Raw genomic sequence first — 14,273 nt, forward strand, 5'->3', positions numbered from 1 at the left:
CTTCAGGGATGCTCTGAATGGACATTTATCTCTGGTTGACTTCTTATCTCGGGCTGTCTTGTCATGTGTCCAAAGCATACACTTCCTCTTTGTTACGACTGGCCTCACCTCACCCTGCATCCAGGAAGTTTTCTGAGCAAAGAGATGGTAGGAAGGTCTGTATGAAATGACCTAACTGACTTTTCACACCATGCTGAGTTTTAATTTAATTTTGACACTAAAATGATCATTTTATCCTCATAAGATGTTGTGTGTCTGTGTTTGCTTTTTAATTTATTTAACCAGGAATAAAAGAATTGATTAAAAATCTATTTTACAAGAATGTCCTGGCAGGCTGCAACACTGATACCATGGTTGCAGACACAAGACAAACAACAATATAAAATTAAAATAAAGAACAGATTACAGAATTAAAACAGATTTACTTGCTTCCAAGCAATATAAAATCACTTTAAAAACATCCAGTGAGACTCCTGGAGGTTTAGATGATATTGCAGCTGAAGCCACAAACTTAAGTGCTTTTTTTCATGGTTTTCCTTGGAGAGATACGTACTTAATTTATTGACTTACGTCAGATCTGGAAACAGCTCCTTAATATGAGATGGATAGGACAGTGATGTTTAGAAATGTTTTTTGAGCTTAACATGAGGCTTCATAATTTCTTTACACCTTAGAAACTGTTGTAAATATAAAAACAAGAGGGAGGAAAACGGTGCATGATGCTGTTCTACATGAAACCACACTACTGTGTAAACTATATACATTCCTGTAAATCTCCAGTACACTGGCTGTTAGGGGCTATATGTAAACAATATAAAAATACAAAATTCTAACTTCCTTAATATTCTGTGGACTGTGGTGTGTAAATAAATACAATCAACATGGACAAACTTGAGTGTGAGACCTCCTGAAACATCAGTATTACAGAAAAGCTCACTGTCAATGAAACGCTATGCAAACAAAGTGCTTTTTTTAAAAACACTGCAACCATGAAAACAGCTACAGCTTTCTGAATAGCAGTCAGAACAAGTATGCTAGATTTACTAGCACTTACTTTGGCTGAAATGAACAATTTTTCATTATTTAATAAGTGATTACTCATCAAGTGATTTTGGAGGCCAAGATGACAAAAATTCCTTAGCTCCAGTTTTTTTTTGGTTTTCAGTTGACAAACTTGATGCCTTTCTTTACCTTACTTCTCCTGTTCCAAACAGGGTTACATGTGTCCCCAGGGGTACATTAAGTGATACAGGGTACAAAAAAGTGATTTGCCAAATTCAGGCACACACTGTTTGTGGAAAATGATACTGCAGCATTATGTGTATCTCCTCAAGCACATCCTTCTCATTAACCTGTGTTTAGTGTTTCTCAGTTTCATGTGGATTTTATATATAGGCTCTATATGTACATATGTGTGGAAGAGGCTTACAAGCATGAAAAAAGTACGTAAGAGTGGGTGGATGGGGTATGTTCTTGGAGTTTGAACACTTGTAGGGGTATGGGACTATAAAAATTTTGGGAGACACTGCCTTATTAAAATGGATATTATTTTTTAAAGTTTTAGACTGTTGTTTGGACAAAATCAGCTATTTAAATTACATCATAAGGCTTTGAGGAAATTGCATTTAGTCATGTTTTAGTGTTATCTGACAATATATAAATCAAATGATTAATTGGTTGAGAGAAAGATCTGTATATTAATCAATAATGAAAATAACTGTTAGTTGCAGCCCTGCTTTGTATACTTGAGATTTCTACTTTAGCTGGCAGTCCTTACCCAGAGTGACAACATTTTCGTGCAGCCATTGAGTAAGATTTAATTCTGAGATTTCTAAAATTGCAATGTAATGCATTGTAGTAACTCTTGCATGTCTTTATTTGTTGACGTGGAATGACAGTGAAATGTCAGATAATTACCTTTATTGGCTCTGATGTACCTGAATTTACTAGTTGTTAAAAAAAACAAGACGCACTGTTTCGATTAAAATGATTTTAATATTAAAATACATTTAGGGACGATGTTCATGTGGTTAATGGTTGTACAGGTCAATGCTGGTGTACATGTAGCTTTTCTTTTAACCTGAACCTAACTGCTTTTCTTGGCTGCACTGTTAGAAATGCAAGGGCAGGACGCAGGAGGCCTTCATCTATATTTGTTCATGTAAACACTCTATACTGCTGTTGGACAGTCTGACCTGCTGTGGGTGTTAATTTGGTCACAAAGCTGACTCCCCACAGTGCAGTGTGCGCTTGCTTTCAGCCCTCTGCCTTTGAGACTGTAACGGCTGCAGCTGATAAAGGCATGCAGTGAATGTGTTAAGTGTTCCAAGAAAAAGAAAAAGTTTATCTGACAAATGCTACTTTATGTCTGTCCCAGTCTCTCAAGCAAAAACACAGTGCAGCCATTGATTGTAGGCTGATAAACACACTCCCGCCATACGGAAGTGGATCAAGTCAAATGACTCTCATTGTTTCAAGTAGGAAAATAGTGCAGTGTTTGTGCTGAGGATAAGAGATTTTTAATCCTATAGATTGTTGGTAGAACAAAGATGAATTTAACCTAAGATTAGGTCAAATCAGTGTTTAGCAAACCTGAGTTTAAAATGAGTGAATTCAAATTTAAAATTAAGCAGAGCCCTGTTGCTGCTCTGTATACCTTAGCAAAACTACAAAGTTTAATAGTTTGCGAGCTAGGGAAAATAGTTAACAAAAGAGTCAACTGTTTGCCAGGTACCTAAAAAGTTAAAATGTTACATTGTTTGCAAGCTAGGAAAAATGATAACAAACCATTAAATTGTTTGCTAGGTAGCTTAAAGGTTGGTTAGCCTTGTTAGCCTAGTTGAATCTCCTCAAGTGTACTTTAAAGTTAATACTAGATCATTGTTAAAATTTTAGTTTAAAGTTTTGGCGTAACAGAATTAAAGTTAATCTAGGCTTAAAGTAAAAACTAAACTGAGGTTTCAAGAGAGGGTTAAAGTTAAACTTCTTTATTTTGAGCTAGTTTAAAAGTTTGGCACAAGATACCTTAAGGTTACACCATGATTGAATATGGTTTAAAAATATTCTTTATTGGTGTAGCCCAGCCATAATGATCTAACGATTAAAGATAGTTTGAAAGCCTTTTTTAAATATAATGATAGATAAAATACCGCTAAAAACACACATTGCATGTTCCTATTGGGCTATTTCAGTGGTTCACATTTACTATAAAGACAGCTGAGTAACAGAACATGTCCAGGCCAGTCCGCTGTGTGTATGTGTTAGTAGGAGGAGATAATATTGTCCTGAAATCTGACATCTGTGTGTGTCTCCCTCTCTCTCCCTACCAGACACGTGATGACTTTCTGGGACAGGTGGACGTCCCCTTAAATCAGATACCGGTGAGTTCTCGGTCACAGGGAATCCTTGTTCTTTGTGACTCGTTTAAGTTCACGTAAGTTGAACGCGTCTTGTTTTTACTGTAGTTTTTACTGTACGAGCTCTCGACCTCAATCTCACCCATGTCACCACGTGAATGTAAACACGCACACCCTTATTCTAGTGTCTGTTCCACATCATTGTCTACAGTTTTGGAAACACAGTCTGTCATGTTTATATTACGTTCCTGCTTTGTTTCATTATAAATACAACACCCACAAATTAGCCCTCATGGTACAATGTCACCATCATTTCATGTAATGGTATATTTAAATATACTGTGTTATGGTACAGTTCCAGTAGATTTATTCCTGGTTGTGTTTAGAGAATTAAAGATTTCCTTTTTATTGTTTTGTTTTTTCTCAGACAGAAAATCCTAACTCAGAAAGGCCATACACATTCAAGGATTTTCTGCTTCACCCACGAAGGTTGGCATGATTTCATGGTTATTTAATCTTTTGTCTTTCCCTGTTTTACATTCCATTTTTACATATTTATTTGAAGTAGAAATGATAGGTTCATACTTTATTTTTATACATCCCTGACAATATTTATTTCTTCCTTCTTATAAAAATGAATCTGTTTTGCACCGCAGCCACAAGTCCAGAGTCAAAGGTCACTTGCGTCTCAAAATGACCTACCTGCCAAAAAACCCGGGTTCAGAGGAGGAAACTGCTGATCAGACTGACGACACGGATGTAGGTTTGACTAATGTTTGTGCAACAACAGGATATTGATCATGATCTTTAAATATCACAGATGCTCTCTTGTTTAGCTTGCCTAAGGAGTGATGGCTTTTATCTGTTCATAATAGATTTGTTCAGTCAGTTTGATAAGATAATCCATTCTTTATCCTCCATAGGGGAAATTTGAGTGGAACAGCCACAGAAGGACACAAATATGTACAGAAGAAGTCAGTCAGTGTTGTCTTGAGGGCCTCAGATAAACTTTTTAGAGCATCAATCAAAATAGTTTATAGGTTTTAGTTTACTGTCACTCTGATTTTCTACTAGGCAAAAACAAGTCAGGGTTTTGTTATTATTATGTCCACCAGGGAGGTTGTGTTCAGTGTCGTTGGTTTGTTGTTTTTTTCTGTCAGCAGGATCACAGAAAAAACTATTGGGTGTAGCAATGATGACAACCTGCTAAATAACTTAGTTTTTTGTTTTATTTATTTGTGAGTTGTTTTTTTTCTTCAGTTACAGTTGGTAGAGCGGTTGGACCATAAAATCAGATTTGTTCTTAAGCGGTTTGTGCAAATGATATAGGAGAACTTGTTGCATTCATCAGTTATCTTGTATTTTGAATTTTCTTTCAGATTAGACCACAATTTACGAGTGGTCTAGACCCGTAAATATAGTCAGTGTGCAGTTTGTCTGCTGTTATCACAATTGAGGTTTTTCACTGATGACAAGTTCCCATCACAGGCTAGATTTTCTAAGGTGTGAAAACAGCCAAGAGTAGGAGCGGTCTATTTTTTTTTCTTCAGACAACTTGAATTACAATATGATTAAAGGTTATTATGGAAATTTTGATCAGTGATGCCAACAATAAACTGCCTACGCCAGCTTTAAATAGCTGGCATTAGGATAATTTCTCTATCCTAGTTGTGCTGTCTTCTTAAAATGTTTTGTTTATGTTGTGCAGCCTAGTTGGGAGTTTCTGGAGGCTCAGGACATGTCAGGTCCCCGACAAAGCCAGCTGCTACCTGCTCTGCCCCCTGGCTGGGAGGAGCGGCAGGACAACCTGGGAAGAACCTACTTTGTCAATCATGAGAGCAGAACCACACAGTGGCAAAGACCCACAATGCAGTAAGCGAAGTCTCCCCAACAAAGTTACTTTAATTGCTTTCCTTGTTGGTGCAGCACTGATAGTGAGAGTGTTTGTGTGTTTGTGTCCTTAACAGGGACAGTAATGTGGAGACGCAAAGAAGACAGAACAATAATATGGAGGCGGAGCATGCTTTTATTACACGCAGACAGATCTCAGACCCAGATGAAAACACCACACGGGAGTCTCCTGAGGTAATTCTACCTTTTTTTTTAACAAATTTGCATTTTCATTTACATGCTTTTCACTGTGCTCTGCTTGTCTTGTATGACTATGTTTTGTTCAGACCTTCCTGTATTTTTCCATTCTGATTTGGAGAATAGATGATCCTTAAAGTTTTTTACTTTCAGAGAAGCAAAACAGAACATTTTTAAAATCTCAGCATGCGTTGCAAATAACAACAAGCTATAGGGAGATTTTGAATGTCTTTCAGCTTATTTTAGTAGCTAAGGTTGCCCTTGAATTTTCATGTAAGGGTGCCTTAGACAAAAAAACAAGTTGCATGAAATCACCGTGAGGATTTCCTTTGAAATTTGTAAGGAAAAACCCTTTGATCTCTACATGTTTACCTTTAGCTACTTAAGTATACCCTTATCTGTTACTAAAGGAACCTTCAAACCATCTTACTTAGAACATTTTAAGGGACTCGTAACAGTCTCTTAAATGTGAAATAATTTCTGGAACAGTGGCTGAATTTATTGTTACTGAAGAGGAGGAGGAGATACCAAGACACATTTATCAGGATAGAAAACCCACTGGACAAGATGAGTGATGTACAACTTTAGAGAATATAGATTTGATGTTTGCCACCGGAACCTTGTAGCTAGCCAAACATTAACATGACTCTGTCTCATATGTTAATGTTAGTTATATCATTTTATTGAAACTCACCAGTTTTTGTCGACTCCTCTCAGTATTTTAATTTTTTTCTCAATACTTCATCTACAGTTCATTTTACAGCAGATGTCTTACTTAGATTTTGTCACGTGCCTCTTTTCACATCCTCTGCTTATCAGTATTTGTTTTGGCTGCTTGATTAAATTTGCTTTTGATGGGGGCGCTCCCATAGCTCAGTTGGTAGAGCGTTCGCCCCGTGTACCGAGGCTGTTGGTCCTCTGCAGCAGTCGCTGGTTCAGTTCCCGCCTGTGACACATTTGCTATCTCTCTACCCCCTTTCCTGTCATATCTTTAGCTGTCCCTATCCAAATAAAGGCAAAAGCCCCAAAAAAATCTTTAAAAAACTAAAATACTTTGGATTATGTGCTTGTGCTTTCCATATTTGTATATATCATCAGAGATTACAAAACATGGGAAGCTGAACTACTTGTTTCTCTGACAGTAACGCCGCAGCTGGTATGTGCTCCTGTAAATTTCCATTCTGGGCTGGAATGACTTGCTTGTTTTACATTAATTAGGGTTCAAATTAAAGCTGAATGTTTGACAAACTGTGTCTGTTTGTGAGTTAGAAATCATTAATAATGGCTTTACATTTACAGACAGTTATAAACAGCTGATCAACTTACAGCACAGGACTCATTCCTACTTGTTATCGTCAGTTTACGATGTGGTGCTCGTATTGTGCTCCTGCACTGACAGCCTGCAGGCAATCTCCCTGAGTTTCGTGTCTAGGGACAAAGGTCTGGGGGTAAACAACTTGTTTCAACCATAGACCGTGTATTAAATAGGGATTCAGCCTATTTAATACACAAGTTATTATTCCAACTTGCTATTTGGACTGCTGTACTTATTTTTTAGACATGCACTTGTTACATATTGTTACATATTGCTCCATTAAGTTTTAAATTTAAGATAGTGTATGCAACTGGGCACAGACATTTCCATTAGACTTTGGTGGCTCCTGTTTATCCTGTTTTTTAGGTGAATAGGTTTCTGACAGATATGTAGACCTCATGTTGAAGCCAGATGTTGCAGTGGTGGTTCTAGCAGTGTGGTTCTGGCCTGTCCTCTGAGGGCTTTGGCATAAACATTTACTCCAAACAAACTAACTCGTAGGTTTTTAAAACAGATCTCCCACTGTATATTTAAACTGAGGGATTTGGCAGAGCTGTTGTAGTCGGATCTAACCTTGGATGAGTCCCCCACTGTGTGTTCTTGATGAGTCTCTTCTGTCTCATCTAGAGCTGGGAGATCATTGCAGAGGACGAGTCCACCTCGTACCACAGCAATAACCAGGTCACATCACCCCCACCCCGCACGCCGGTGCCTGAGTTCCACTCGTTCTGCGACGAGCTGAGAAACGTTCATATTTCAGGGGCCACAGCTGGCGAGCTGCACACCTCCCAGACAGTGAGTCATTTTCTGTGCTGCATGAGGTTCTAGTTACCGTAAGCCAGAGGAAGAGAGGCACATAATGAAATTAATATGAACAGTGGGCTTTCATTGAGAGAGATACAGAGAGGTGGAAAGTATCTACACATTAATCGCCGTCACTGTTTCTTTGACCTCCTCCTCTTCTGCTGCAGGATCATGCTAGTAATTCAAGCCATTCCAGTCTCAGAGGAAGTGTCCGGACTTCAACAGGAGAGGAACATCCCGTTAATCCTGTGGTGAGTGTTGAAGTCACTCCTTCCTGTGTTTTACCAAACCTGTCTTACATCAGTATGTTGCTGTGTGAATGTACAGAGGATTCACAGGTATAGTCTTTAATCACCTTGTGTCAGTTTCTGTGCTGTTGGCATTAGTAAATAGCTATATATGGCTTTGTTGGTGTTGTGTTACTCATTGAGTTTGAGGTTTACAGTATTGATCACTGAATTCAATTTTTTATGTCATTCTATAGCTGCTTCCGACCTCAGCTGGGCTTCCTCCAGGCTGGGAGGAGAAGCGAGACACTAAAGGAAGACGCTACTATGTCAACCACAACAGCCGAACCACTTCGTGGACACGACCCCTCATTCAGGTACAAAGTTGGTTGTTGATAAGAGGCAAATGTATGTATAACCCTTTGTAATGGCCATCATTAATAAATAGTAACTTGATAGCTAACTAAACTTTAGGTAGTAGTGATTTCACTGTTAACAAAGTTCAGTTAATGTTTATATATGCTTTATAAATGATTTACTAAGCAATTGTTAAGTTTTGTAAACAGTAGTTACTTCACAATAACCATCCAAATAATGTTTATTGACAACACATTCTCACGCCCAATTCGTCAAATATGTCAGCTTGGTGAGTGGCCATGACGCTTCAAACTATGACGCTGTAGGTAACCATTTACTGTCAGTTTTGTTATTTAGCAACAATACAGACACGAAAACTACTTTGGTATGTAGGTAACTAAGATAGGCAGCAAAAATGTTTCCTTAGGGTTGGGAAACCAGATCACATGGGTAAATTTAGGAAAAGATCATGCTTTGGGTTAAAATAAGTACATTATTTACATAAAATCACATGTGTAACATACATAAGGTATTGTAACCATCATTTGCTAATTATTAACCATGAAGTGTTACATATATCTGGTCCATCTCTCTATTTAATGATTTCTTAAAGGTTTATAAATCATTGGTGATCATTAACAAATAGGTAATACTTTATAAAAAATGTGATATGTGTGCAATAATAGTGTTAGTTTAATGATTTAGTCAAAATTTGTGATTGTTTCTCTTGTTTTCTCTCTATGCTGTTCAAGAAATTATTATACATACATATATATATATATATATATATGTATATGTGTGTATATCTATCTATCTATCTATCTATCTATCTATCTATCTATCTATCTATCTATCTATCTATCTATCTATCTATCTACTCTCATTTTTTCTTGAATCTATTCTCAAATGCATTTTCTCACTAGGAAAAGGCATTTATTTAATAACTCAGACTTGTGACAGTGTAAGACTCTTGCTTAATTTACCAGTTATTAATTAGGTTTTTTAGAAAGTGTTACTCTGAAATCAAGCAAGGTTTAGTCGTTTGTTAAACACTAGTACCTCCATGTTATATTTTTTCGTTGAACAGAAAACCACAGAGGCAGCAGGAGCAGCAGCAGCACAGACTGGTGCAGGAGTACCCCAGACGCCGCCTCCATCCCAACCGCCTGCTAACCTTGAGGAGTCTCCTCAGCACACCCCGAGCCCTGAGACCACGTATGAATCTGGCTTCTTGCCGTCTGGCTGGGAGGTTCGCAGTGCTCCTAATGGTAGACCCTTTTTCATCGACCACAACACGAAGACAACTACCTGGGTGAGAAGGCAGACTTCACTTTTTCTTTTACCTTGCCACTTAGGGATGCATTTTCTTTAAGCCACTACAAAATAAAAAAGGGTCTCATTTGCTAAGTTAACTTCTTCTACTGTGTGTCCTCATGGTAACTTAACCATTTCGTTTTCCCTTTTTTTGTATAATCATCTTTATTTAATCTCATGACAACAGCATTTCTTGTGTAAGCATTTCCTCTTTGACTGAAACACACCCTGTTTGCTTTCCTCTGAGCAGGAAGATCCCAGGCTAAAGATTCCTGTGCAACATAGGAGGAGAGCCTCACTCGACCCAGCAGATCTCGGCCCTCTGCCGGTACAGTAAAAATCAGTAAAAAAAAAAAAAAAAAAAAATCAATTAAAATACATTTAGGCTTTAAAGCTCAGGCAAAGTGACATATGGTTCCTTAATTACGCCATGCTGTACTATAAAATCAGAGCTGATGGTTCTGCCTATTGTATTTAATCATCTAAAGCCAATTTCTTAAAGCTGTTTTCTTCCTTCCCAGCCTGGTTGGGAGGAGAGGGTCCATACTGATGACAGGATATTCTACATAGATCACAGTGCGTATGATATTTAATACTGAAAATACTTCTCAGACTAAATGATAAACATGTTTTCATATTGATGAATGACCTCTGATGTATTATTTTTAATAGACACCAGGACCACACAATGGGATGATCCCAGATTACAGAACTCAGCTATAACTGGACCAGTGAGTATAAATTGTATTTGACAGATTATTCTTCAGTAACATGATATTAGCATGCAATAAAAAAGCTATTTATAGCTGACAGTTCTCCTATAAATATGTATCATTGACCACAGTTTAGGTCATAAGGTTAAGATGGATTTGTTGCCACTGAACACTAACCTTTGTTGATTACAGGCAGTGCCTTATTCCAGAGATTATAAACAGAAGTATGACTACTTCCGGAAGAAGCTGAAGAAACCGGTGAGTGTGTGCAAAGAGCAACAGTAACTGAGACTGTTCTCCTTGCAAATACTGAAACTATTGTTTTCTTTGTAATTATGCCTTTTATTGTTCCCTGAAGTTAAATGTCTACACCAACCTAATTGTAAAGCAAAATATTCCACAAACAAGGGAGAAAGAACATAAAAAGGGAATGTATTAACACAATACATTTCCAGTACCTATCCCAATGATCCCACCCTCAAATATTCTAATACAAATAGGTGTCTCCTTAATCTATAATATCAGTTTCCTAGTCTCACATATGACCATTGGATAATCATAAGCTTTCTTCTTCTTCTCACTACATTTCTCTGCAGGCTGACATCCCAAACCGTTTTGAGATGAAGCTGAGACGAAACGCGGTGCTGGAGGACTCATACCGACGCATCCTCTCAGTTAAGAGGGCGGACCTGCTGAAGGCGCGACTGTGGGTGGAGTTTGAGGGAGAAAAGGGACTGGACTATGGTGGCGTGGCCAGGGAGTGGTTCTTCCTCATGTCCAAAGAGATGTTCAACCCGTACTACGGACTGTTCGAGTATTCTGCCACGTGAGTCTCTTTCAACGGTCCTATTAATCATTGAGGTGTGTTTAGATGAGTACACGCAACCAAACTAATCCTGTGTTGTACAGCCCAGTCAAATGTAGAGGAACATGTTCTGGCGCTCCGATTTACATTGAGGAACAATAGGTGAAAGACATTCAGGACAGATATTCTGCTTCCAGGACCAACTCTGAGAAATACACACAATGTAGCACTGCTCATTTTGTGCAGTCCCAGTCTCTGTTCGTATGGTTTGTGTTGTTGGGAAGATGTTTGTTTACTCACTGGCAAGCCACATAAGATTCAAATTGCTCATCCTCTTTCACTGTCAAAATTTATAACTGTGGTCTGGAAAACTGGAATTGTGAACTGGAAAATGAGTTGAGATCAAGTTCCCCATGAAGCAGTTAGTGCTATTTACATAACCTGGGATGAGCATCAATGAAATGACAAACTTCAGGTAAAACTTCATTCGCAATCACCAATTTTATTTCTTATGACAACACAAAATATATGAAAAGAGGTGTAATTATCTTTGTGTAGGAATCAGGGCGGCTGATCTAGGAAAATACTACTACTTGTTTGAAGTTCCTCTTCATGCTTTGTGATTTGTCTTCCAGGGACAACTACACACTGCAGATTAATCCCAACTCAGGTTTATGTAATGAGGACCATCTGTCCTACTTCAAGTTCATCGGCCGTGTGGCAGGCATGGCCGTTTATCATGGCAAACTGCTCGATGGTGAGTGCACTTATGAATATTTCTGTATAAATGTTGTTCAAACTAGGGTTGGGCAATGTGTTAAAGTTTAGATCAGTCACCATCAGCTCCGCAGTTGTTGAGAGCAGCGAGTTTTCTACGCTATGTGTATTTACTGTGTCCATGTAAATAAACAAAACACACTCAAAATGTCAAGGAAGCAATATTCTTTCACATATTTTCCTTATTAAAAAGAAAAGTACAACTCTATACCTACTGAATTGAGGTTCTCTCTTTTATCAAACTAAGAAGAGCTTTAATTGCCTTGTTAACTCATCGCAAGACACACTTTAATCAGACTCACCAAACTCACCAAAACAATCTTGGTTCTTCTTTCCACTGTTCCAGCAATCAGCAGCTCTGGTTTGGTCGAAATAAATCCTTAATTCACTGAGTTAGAAGTGAAAAACTAAAACAAACAAACAAACAAACAAAACTGGCCAATTGCTGATAGCCAATATATTTGTCCCATTGCCCATCAGCAGTTCAAACATTGTTCAAAAGGTAACAACAACAACAACGGTGGGAGGGTCAAGAGAATTAAGAGCAAATTAAGTTATTTTTTAAAGATCCTGTTATTTTTGTTTGTGTCCTTTGAAGCTTTCTTCATTCGGCCTTTCTACAAGATGATGCTGCAGAAGCCAATCGCTCTCCAGGACATGGAGTCTGTTGTGAGTGTCACATTGTTCCACTCCAAATAATTAAGTGAACACCTTGAATCAGTATCTTGGAATCACAGCCAATCCGGAAGACAATCAGCTTGTTTAAATTTGTCTATTATCTTTTCAGGACAGTGAATACTTCAACTCCTTGATGTGGATTTTGGAGAACGACCCAACAGACCTGGATCTGAGGTTCACTATTGACGAGGAGCTGTTTGGGCAGGTTTGTTGTGTTTCTCTTAGCACCTTTGAATGTGTGAGAAGTGGTATTCGGGTAATTTACATGAAACTATCCCATCTACCTGTTCAGACTCACCAGCATGAACTTACGCCGGGTGGTGCAGAGATTGTCGTCACTAATGACACCAAGAAGGAATACATCCAGTAAGCAGCAGAGCTCCGCAGTTAAAGAAAAAAAAACATTTTATCATCTTCGAAGTGTTGAAATTATCATTAGATGCTAATCTGCTGTTTTGTGTTTGACAGTCATGTGATGCAGTGGAGGTTTGTGAACAGGGTACAGAAGCAGATGACTGCCTTCAAAGAGGTGACGATTTACTTGACATTTTTTATCACATAGTACATAGTTGCCATAGTATGCACTATAAAAAAATCTGTCATCTGTCATATTTCTGTGTTTTAGGGATTCTTTGAGTTGATACCACAAGATCTGATCAAGATCTTTGATGAGAATGAGCTTGAGGTGAGTTTTAGTCCCTTCAATGTGCTGAAATTAACTAGAGTCATTTCAGTCAGATGAATAATGGTCTATCTACCTGCCTTCTTGTCCTCCACAGCTGCTGATGTGTGGTCTCGGAGACGTGGATGTGAATGACTGGAGAGAAAACACCAAGTACAAGAATGGCTACTGCTCCAACCACGTTGTTATCCAGTGGTTTTGGAAAGTAAGATGACTTTCCATGCCTGGAGCCAACAAGGTTTTTTTTTCTCCTTTCAGAAGAGCTTTGTATTAATCATTTATTTGTGTATCTGGGTTGTTATAGACGGTTCTGTTGATGGATGCAGAAAAGCGAATCCGGCTCTTGCAGTTTGTGACGGGAACATCAAGGGTCCCAATGAATGGCTTTGCTGAACTCTATGGTGAGATAAACTACTGTACTTATAGATTATCTTCTATCCACATATCCTCTCAGGACAAATTATACATTTTATCTTGCATGCAAATGTCCCTCTCTGTATACACTTGTCTTCAGTTCACAGGTGGCTTGAACTTTTTTTTTTTTTCTTGTAAATGAATTCCAGTTTTAATCATGTTGTATGTGTTTATCTTATGTTGGGTGGTTTTATTTTCCAGGGTCTAACGGACCACAGCTGTTCACCATCGAGCAGTGGGGAACACGTGATAAACTCCCCCGAGCTCACACATGGTGAGCACCTCACTGTTTTTTTCCTTTAATATCTGACACAGTTAAGTCCAGGAATGTACACTAGACTGTGTTCCAGTTTATTGAGTGTGTGCGCAGACCTTCATAAAGGCTAAAGCACAAAACAATTCTCATGTTGCTTTCTGCTCTCCTTGTTAATGATGAGGTGGTAAGGTATAATCATTTCACTGTGATGTTGGTAAGATACACAGAGCCCCTAATGTCTCTAAAGAGTTATTAACCCTAACCCTATTTTTTATTTCATTTTTATTTTTTGTTTTCAGTTCAGTTTCAGTTCATTTGTCTGTTTGCCCATTTCAGTTTTTATTAGTTTCATTATTTTGTTTAAGCTTGTTTATTTTTTCTTTCATTATAATATGGAGGGTATTTTTTGTTTTTGAACGTATTTTTTATTTAAATTCCAACAAGTTGTACAGTTGTTTTCAAAGACTCCATACTGCTTTTTTTCCCC

General features: G+C 38.1%; 1 protein-coding gene across 3 annotated transcripts in view; it reads left to right on the forward strand.

Annotated features, from left to right (window-relative positions):
* Nucleotides 1-14,273, forward strand: part of nedd4a (NEDD4 E3 ubiquitin protein ligase a) — a 33,648-nt gene that overhangs the window by 17,512 nt on the left and 1,863 nt on the right. For 2 of the 3 annotated variants that reach the window (XM_084717962.1, XM_084717945.1), the window contains 23 exons: nt 3,330-3,380; nt 3,784-3,845; nt 4,013-4,115; nt 5,065-5,228; nt 5,324-5,441; nt 7,387-7,554; nt 7,731-7,814; nt 8,048-8,167; nt 9,235-9,459; nt 9,712-9,789; nt 9,983-10,037; nt 10,134-10,192; nt 10,367-10,432; nt 10,771-11,000; nt 11,615-11,736; nt 12,355-12,425; nt 12,544-12,639; nt 12,727-12,800; nt 12,903-12,963; nt 13,060-13,119; nt 13,214-13,321; nt 13,421-13,517; nt 13,732-13,804. In XM_084717962.1, the coding sequence (XP_084574088.1) occupies nt 3,330-3,380; nt 3,784-3,845; nt 4,013-4,115; nt 5,065-5,228; nt 5,324-5,441; nt 7,387-7,554; nt 7,731-7,814; nt 8,048-8,167; nt 9,235-9,459; nt 9,712-9,789; nt 9,983-10,037; nt 10,134-10,192; nt 10,367-10,432; nt 10,771-11,000; nt 11,615-11,736; nt 12,355-12,425; nt 12,544-12,639; nt 12,727-12,800; nt 12,903-12,963; nt 13,060-13,119; nt 13,214-13,321; nt 13,421-13,517; nt 13,732-13,804 (2,345 nt within the window). The remainder of the gene's footprint in view (nt 1-3,329; nt 3,381-3,783; nt 3,846-4,012; nt 4,116-5,064; nt 5,229-5,323; nt 5,442-7,386; nt 7,555-7,730; nt 7,815-8,047; nt 8,168-9,234; nt 9,460-9,711; nt 9,790-9,982; nt 10,038-10,133; nt 10,193-10,366; nt 10,433-10,770; nt 11,001-11,614; nt 11,737-12,354; nt 12,426-12,543; nt 12,640-12,726; nt 12,801-12,902; nt 12,964-13,059; nt 13,120-13,213; nt 13,322-13,420; nt 13,518-13,731; nt 13,805-14,273) is intronic. The other variant, XM_084717953.1, reaches the window with a different exon arrangement.

Source organism: Lutjanus erythropterus, chromosome 1 (assembly GCF_056507025.1).
Source record: "Lutjanus erythropterus isolate fLutEry1 chromosome 1, fLutEry1.hap2, whole genome shotgun sequence".
Lineage (NCBI taxonomy): Eukaryota > Metazoa > Chordata > Actinopteri > Lutjaniformes > Lutjanidae > Lutjanus > Lutjanus erythropterus.